The sequence below is a fragment of the Colobus angolensis genome, unplaced genomic scaffold (genome assembly GCF_000951035.1).
Source record: "Colobus angolensis palliatus isolate OR3802 unplaced genomic scaffold, Cang.pa_1.0 Scaffold6, whole genome shotgun sequence".
NCBI classification, from domain to species: Eukaryota; Metazoa; Chordata; class Mammalia; order Primates; family Cercopithecidae; genus Colobus; species Colobus angolensis.
The window spans coordinates 13,062,764-13,070,814 of record NW_012119598.1 but is presented as its reverse complement, the minus strand read 5'-3'; the positions used below and the strand labels follow the sequence as shown (position 1 = coordinate 13,070,814).

The 8,051-nt window shown below is 42.6% G+C and overlaps 1 protein-coding gene across 1 annotated transcript; it reads right to left on the bottom strand.

Annotated features, from left to right (window-relative positions):
* Positions 1–414: 414 nt before the first annotated feature.
* On the bottom strand, positions 415–7,531 carry EDN1 (endothelin 1). Its single transcript, XM_011962696.1, has 5 exons — positions 6,925–7,531; positions 5,127–5,295; positions 3,519–3,674; positions 3,213–3,353; positions 415–1,650 (listed from the first exon to the last, which is right to left on the bottom strand). The coding sequence occupies exons 1-5, from the start codon at positions 6,986–6,988 to the stop codon at positions 1,545–1,547; spliced, it is 636 nt and encodes a 211-aa protein (XP_011818086.1). The 5' UTR covers positions 6,989–7,531; the 3' UTR covers positions 415–1,544.
* Positions 7,532–8,051: the final 520 nt, after the last annotated feature.

The following is an 8,051-nucleotide window of genomic DNA, read 5'->3' as shown; positions in this document are numbered from 1 at the left end:
TTAGTATAATTAGGTATGTTTTGGGGGGTTGTCTTGCCATTACTTCCTTTAGTCCATTAATGTGGACAAAGCATCTCTCACCACACCATCGGCTTAAACTGTTGAATCCTGCCTAATAGCCTGAGCCGAGTTAATGGATGAAGTCCCTGGAGAATTTTCAGGTGAAGGGGAAGCAGGAGGCTGCTACCCAAGAGAAGACAGAGGTATTAAAGCTGCTTTTTTGTTTTGTGTTTTTACCTCAATGCAATGTAACCAACATTGAAGAGATAGGTAAAATTCTTTATATAATTAGCTTAGACTGTAATATCCTTTTAATTGTCACTTTTCTACAAAACCATCTTTAACCATTTGCCTTTATAATTCTTAATCACTTTGGCCCACTCCTTAGAAATTTCAGTAATGATTCAAAATCAGTACAGTAAGGAAAAAAAATATTTATTTTCTAAAGTCATTACCTTGACAGGCAAAACAAAGCATGTTCTCAATTTCATTTAGAAATACATATTTTAAAAATACATAGACCAATATGGCCTGCCCAAACAGATATTTAACATGGTAAATATAAGGAATAAATTGTTTGAATATAAATATCTATAAAAAAATAAGTACGTCAAAATTCAATCCAACCTCTTTCATTAGCCGGTTATATAAAGGAAAATAATTTTACTGCTTTAAAGCATAACAAACACTTACTTTTCAATATATTTCATAAACCACCCTATACCATTGTGTCTCCAAAAATCCAGGACAGGGAATCTCCTGATTTAATGATCTTTTTTTTTCTTATGGATCAGAGCTAGTAGATTACCATGAAAATATTATATCTACTGCTGACACATTAGACCAGACTTCTACGAGGCTAGGATTTAGTATGGGGGATGGAGGAAGGGGCAGCGGGGGGGGAAGAGTTTGAGGAGGCAATAATTAAATGTGGGAAATACTTCTGCCAGAGTGCAATATAGGTGAGGTAGACTCATATTCATGAAACATATCCTGATTTACGGCAGTAACAGTTTCATTCAGTTTTGCATTTTACAAATTTAAACAAAAGTCTTTTTTTTTTTTTCTTTTTACTTGCATGTTTGTCTTTTGAGTATGTTTTCAATTTGTGCATTCCTTAGAAAATCTTTGCGTGGACTTTGGAGTTTCTCCCTGAAATGTGCCAGGCGCCTGAGTCAGACACAAACACTCCCTTAGGACCTTCGTCAGAAACTCCACCCTGGTATGGAATCTCCTTCCTCTCTCTGGAGGATGCCACCCAAATTCGAATGTCACTGTGCGTTTCTGCTTTCTGAGAGGTCCATTGTCATCCCCAGATGAAAGAAGAGACCAAAGCAGTTACCACCGATGCAAGCCAATGGAGACAGTTTGGGGGAACTCCTTAACCTTTCTTGGAATGTTTTGAACGAGGACGCTGGTCCTTTGCCAGTCAGGAGCAAGCAGAGAGGATGCTCCTGCTCTGATCCCAGCCAGGGTGGAGAGTGCAGAGTCGGCCACAGGGCTCTCCGTGGAGGCTATGGCTTCAGACAGGCCCCGAAGGTCTGTCACCAATGTGCTCGGTTGTGGGTCACATAATGCTCTCTGGAGGGCTTGGCTTTCAGCCTGGGATCATGAAAAGATGATTTGACACTGTTTCTCATGGTCTCCGTCCTAATAAAGCAAGATAAGAGAAAACAAATGTTATCTTAAAAAATCACCCTTTGGCAAGAGAAACATCTAAAATCAGAATCTGGCACAAACAAAATCTGAATCTGGCTGTGAACTTTCACCACCCACCGCAACTCTTTGATAAAACCTCAAGTGATATCTATTACCATTGTAAAAATAAAGCTGGCCCCTATGCTTAGAATGGGAGAGAGGGGTCATATGGTCAAGTCTAAGGGGAATTGGGCTATAAATACAAGTTTTAAATAAACTAGAGGTGTTCTGGTTTCTTCTGTAGCCCCAACCCAACTTTCACCGCAATGCAACCCTGCCTTGAGGAACTCAGCTAGGTTTTGAATAGTTATGGCCATCTTAATAAATGGACAGCAATTTAGTTGAAAAGAGAGAAAAAGAAAAGTAGTATACAGTAGGCTCAGAGCAAATACTTCATGGCAATTATTTTTAAATATGTATATATATATAGAGTAGGCTTAATGTTTTCTTTTTACAGGAGAAATACAGAGGGAAGAACTGTAATGTTGATTTAATAGTTGGCATAAAAAAAAACTCATACAAAATGCCAGGTTCATTCAGAAACTGATCTCGTGGGGAGCATTACTGGCCTCCAACCATAAGCATGGAAACTCTCATGGCAGGTGTGAAGAAACCGATAGCTGAGGCTGCCCCACGAATCAGTAATACACAACTCAGAAGTAGTTCATGACTGCCTGCCCTGAGCTCAGAACACTTTAATCGTAGGACTTCTTGCCACTGGATTTCTAGAAAAGTTTCCATAGACCACGATAGAGAAAAGCAGAACATGTGATAGATCAGAGAGTAGGTTTCCTCCTTCGAGCTTGTGAATTCCAAAAAGTTTAGGATTTGGAAGCATTATCACCAAAGAGCAGCTCAGAGCAACTCTATGATGTTGCCAAATCCAGATCCCTTCTCTGTCCCAGCGCATGACTGACCAGGAAAAGAGAGAGCTTTTTGGAATGACATTGGCTCTGCACCAAATACATTTCCCTATTAAAAAAAAAAAAAAAAGATCATAAACCTGAAAAACAGCATGTTCTAAATTCTACCAACCCTACCTAATGACTTTATTTTTCCTTTGACCATCTGAATAACTGCTACTTGTTGAAGAATTTGATTATCCATGACATTTTGATTCTTTTTCTAAATGTCCTCTCCCCCAAATGATTTTTGATTTCTCAGGGAAAGTGGCAAATGCATTGACTCAGAGAGACAAAGGCTATATATAACCAAATGACAAAGGTATCTCTGGATATATTTTGGTGGGGAAATCTACCTGTAGATGAAATGGTATGTGCTAAAAGTACAGAGGACATCAGTTTGCATTCCAGAGCTTCATGGAAATATTTAAGAGGGATTCTTTTTCTCTTTTTAATCTATAGGATGCATAGATCTCCTCTGTTACTGTTTTCTAAGTCTTTCCCCTGCCCAGGTAAGAAGGGCTGGAGGAACAGAACAGGCCACTGGCATCACTGACCAGGGCTAGTTACTCTTGTGAACCTCTTAACTAATTTTTCTTCCTTCCCTCTTACCTGGTTTGTCTTAGGTGTTCTTCTGAACTTCCGATTTTTCTTCCTCTCACTAACTGCTGATAAATACACTTTTTCCCAAGCTTGGGACAGTCTTTTCCTTTCTTATGGTTATTCCAGCCTTTCTCCATAGTGTCTTCGGCCCTGTTAAAATACACAAGGAAAAACATTTCAGCAATCTTATCTTCGGCTTTACCCTGACTTTCAATGTCTCTGTTACTCTCTCTAAAACAGGAAGGCAGCACCATGACAGGAAGGAGGTCAGGAGGCTGTTAAACTGATGGAAAAAGCAAAGGTGTTTCTGCTCACCTGAGTTCTTTTCCTGCTTGGCAAAAATTCCAGCACTTCTTGTCTTTTTGGCTAGCACATTGGCATCTATTCTCACGGTCTGTTGCCTTTGTGGGAAGTAAATTCTCCAAGGCTCGTTTGGACCTAGGGCTTCCCAGTCCATAGGGAACAACGTGCCTATTATCCAAAGAGAGAAAGAAACTATATTAGCATAATTAATAGTCTTTAAAATGATATATGGGCACACTCATTCCACTGGGCATGCAAGGAGCTCATCACATAGCACTGGGGAGCGTCATTTCAGAGGGTAAAGTGTAACAACAGCCAGGAACACCTGTGCATCAATGGCCCTGACTGTTACGTATCCAGGCAGGAGAAAACAAGTTTTTCTAATTCAGTGGAATTCCATTTCAACTCTTCACAAAGTTCAGTTTCTTTTTGACACAAGCAACATTCCTTTTTTGTCAACAATTAGGACATCTCTGCTTGGCATCTGCTTTATATTTTCTTCCCTTTCTAATGGTCTATTTAGTTAACAACTATTTGTGGGTATGCAGTGGGAAGAGGTTTCAATGCAAAACCATGAGTCACAGGATTTTTAAAACCCATTTTCAATTCCAACCATGTAGGATACTGCTAAAAGTGCCACCACCCCCCACCGTCCCTGGTGGTTGGGGGAGGAGGAGGCACATGTACACACATTTCTCCTGCCAGTCAGTGATATCATATGGTTGTGGAAGGACTCATTGCCAGAGGGTTCTCCAATAATTTCCAGTGTGTCTATTTTCATTCCCATCTAAGAAATAAAGTCCTCCCTTTGGAAGTATCACCTCAGTAATTACTAGGCTCCTTGTGGTGTTTGGCTTGGTTTGATATTGTTTGGATTTTTATCCCCCTTTGCCATAACGGGACATTGTATGCACAGTAAATGCGTGCTTGTTTATGACTGCTTCTGATAGATGACGAACTAGTGTCCAGGGCAGAAGGGGAAAAACTGCTTTTCTTCTCTGTAGGTGAAAGGGAAGCCTATGGATAGTATTTCTATTAAGGTTCTGAAATGGGCATTTCTAAAGGGAAAATAGAGCAGCAAAGGAAATCCAGGCTCCAGTTCTAGCTCTGCTACAAACTCACTCCTGCACTAATGACTTCAACGCTTTGAACCGAGGTATTTCTGTAAGTAAAATTAAGAGATTCTAACCCTCTGTATAATCCCTTCTGCCTCTCAGTCTCCACTCTTCCACGAGAAGCACAGGTTGCACTAACCCACATCTGAACTCAGCAATTTTTACCGAAACCCCATCAGATGCCACTGTGAGTGTCCCCCTGAGGCCCTCTCACTGAAGTTCCTCATTTGAAATGTGCAGCAGCCTCCTGTTTGTGGTCAGCTCCTTCTATCTATCCCATCACGAGTAGCCTGAGCTACAGGGCCTCAGAAGACCCTCCCCTTGGTTGCTAAGAACCAAGCTATCGTTATTTTCAGGAATAGAGGGAAATTGTCCCCACTGAGGCACTTGGATGTTGTTAGAAGGGCTACCTTCAGAGTCCCTAGAAAAGAGACTCTAAAACTGGGCAACTGGTGAAGCCAGCACTAATGAATGACCAGGGTTACGATGCCCTCTAGAGACTTACTCGGGAGTGTTGACCCAAATGATGTCCAGGTGGCAGAAGTAGACACACTCTTTATCCATCAGGGATGAGCAGGAGCAGCGCTTGGACCGGCGGAGCCGCCAGGGTGGGCTGGGAGTGGGTCTCTCCCCGCCGTTCTCACCCACCGTGCTGAGCTCAGCGCCTAAGACCGCTGGGGAGAGAAAGAGCAGGTCAGTGGGGGATGTCTCCTCAAAGGCTGAGAGACACGCTGGATCACAGTAGAGTCAGAGCTAGCAGAGCAGATAAAAGCAGATGAAGTACACAGCCTGCCATCAGCAAGAAACACAGAAAAAAGGGCTCTTTATTTTTTCCCTCCTTAACATGACTTCACCTTTTGCCTCCCCCTCATGCCCTTGGCTTATCCACCTTCAGGGAGATTATACAAATGCAGAGGAGACAAACACCTGAAAAGGGATTTCCCCCACCCCTCTTGAAGCAGGCTCAGGGAAATGCTTTGGAATGCTGTCTGTTGAAAATCTGGTTGACTTCTACAAGGAACTTGGTAGGACAGCACAGTCTGTGGAAGCTTAACATTGGCACACGACTAAAGACAAGAAATCACACTGTTATTCCTAGATTTGGGGCTACTTCCCCATTCAGGGTGACCCTCTTTTTAATGGGTACCCACCCACTTCACATCCTGTGTAGGGCACAGGGTACCCCAGATGATATATATCTTTCAAAATTAGGTGGGGAAAATGATTGGAGAGAGAAATTAACTATACAATATTCAATTCAGGAGGGTAGCTCTATGGAAACCAGTGACCTAAGATGGAGCTGAGAAGCAGGTCAGGGTACCGAAGGAAAGTTTCGTGGGTTTTGAATTCTGAATCCCTGGGCATCAGGCTTGTGTGGATCCACTGCCTCCCCCTTCTCCACTACTGCCTTGCCTCTTCCTCCTGACAATTTAGCCATGCAGCTTATCTGCCCAATTTTGTACATTTCAAATGATCAGACACATTCCAGGATTTTCATTCCCTTGACATCCTTTCTCTTTAGTCAGGGTCACGAAAAGACAAAAAAAGTGCACTGACCCTAAAAACGGGGGGACTGGGGCAGATGCACATGCACTGCCTAAATCCTTAAGCAGCCAAGAATTATCCTAGCTCGCCTCCCAGGACAGGTGAATAAAACTGAAAGAGAGTTCACACTGTTCTGGGTGCCAAAAACCTGCCAAAAGAAACCTAAAGTCAATGATGACAAATTTGAAAGAAAACATCTGCTTCAACCAGAAACCGCCTGCGGGGGGGTGGGGGGGGGCGGTAGTTAGTCAACAGACTTTTGTTCTGCAGGTGATTTTACTGCACACATACTGCTTGAACGACTTGGATAAAATTCCTTGGCTTCAAACTGGAATTCTTAAATATTTTACAAATTAACACACTATTAAAATAGTGCTTAAATGAGATTTAAGGTCTTATATGTCCTGTATACCTGTATAAACACATATATTACAAACATACATTTGATTAAATTGTGTATGTCCATACTCTTCTAATTTTTTAAAAGCCAAGGAAACACATAATGGAATAATAATAGTAAAACAATAAGTTATTTTAATGCCATGTTATAGTCAATTGTATCTAATTGTATTCAATAGAGGATTTTACGTTTTTCACTAGAAGACTTAAGTAGCTTTCAGCAATAATTCTCAGACACTTGCTCTCTAAGGTGCAGTCATAAAAAGAATGGGGAAAAATAGAAGCAAGAAAGGCACGAAGGTGGATAAGAACACATTAACTTGTAATTCCGAGACTCACAAGTCAACGAGCGTGCCTACCTGTTTCTGGAGCTCCTTGGAAAGCCACAAACAGCAGAGAGAAAATCATGGGCAAATAATCCATTCTGAAAAAAAAGGATAAAAAACCTCCCGTTCAAACTGAACCCAAAGGAAAACGAAGAAAAACAGCTTCAGTTCCCTCAAAGTGCTGCGGGTTCCTCAGATCTCTAAGCGATCCTTCAGCCCAAGTGCCCTTTAACGGGGAGAAAAGGCAGTGCCTGCCAGGAGAGAAGGCAGCGGAGCGTCTGCAGGGGCACGCGGCGGCGGTGGCGAGCAGGGACTGCAGGAGGCGCAGGACCCGTTCGCCTGGCGCAGATGCAGAGGCGCGTCTGACTTGGACAGCTCTCTGCCGCCTTTTTATATTGAACCCCTATTAGAGTGGGGGTAAACAGCTCCGACTTTATTCCAGCCCCAGACAATGTTATTGTGTTATTAGTCACCAACAGGCAACGTGCAGCCGGAGATAAGGCCAGGCCCGAAAGGAAATCACTGCTAACTTCAGAGGCAGACGCCCGCCGTCTGACAATTCGGGGGCAGGGCTAAGAAAAAGAAAATACCCATTAGAGACCTTTGCTAAACCTGCCCGTGCAGTGCTGGAGTCTGCTTCCCCTTTGCAAGCTGCCAGCCCCGGAGTTCAAGAATCAGAAGAGGGGACTCCAGAAAAAAAGTCATACCATTGGTATGAAAAGTATGAGCCACAGTTTAAATAGATTGTATTGTTGTGTGCGGGGAATTTTTTTAAATTGTTGTTCGCTTCATTTTCCTTTTATGTCTCTCCGATTCTAGTCTCAGTCGAACAAGGGAATGCTGTCCCTCGTCACTCCCCCACTACTGGGGGTCAGACTATTTTGGCAGATCAACGTGCTTTTCTCTTCAAGCCCCTTCCTGCGGGTCTTTTTTGCTCAAGTTCTTTGCGTCTATCGCAGAAAGATCCGTGAGGGATTGGCAAGAAAGGGAGCTTAAAAAAAAAAATCAGAGCTCGTTTAGGCACATACCCAACCTTTTCCCTATCATTGATCAGAAGCCCCCATAAGTTCTTTTGTGTCTCCACACTTCCCCTGCGAAGGAGGCTGATAAACTGATTGAAAAGCAAAGGTGTTTCTCCTACAGAACTTAAATCTTAAGAT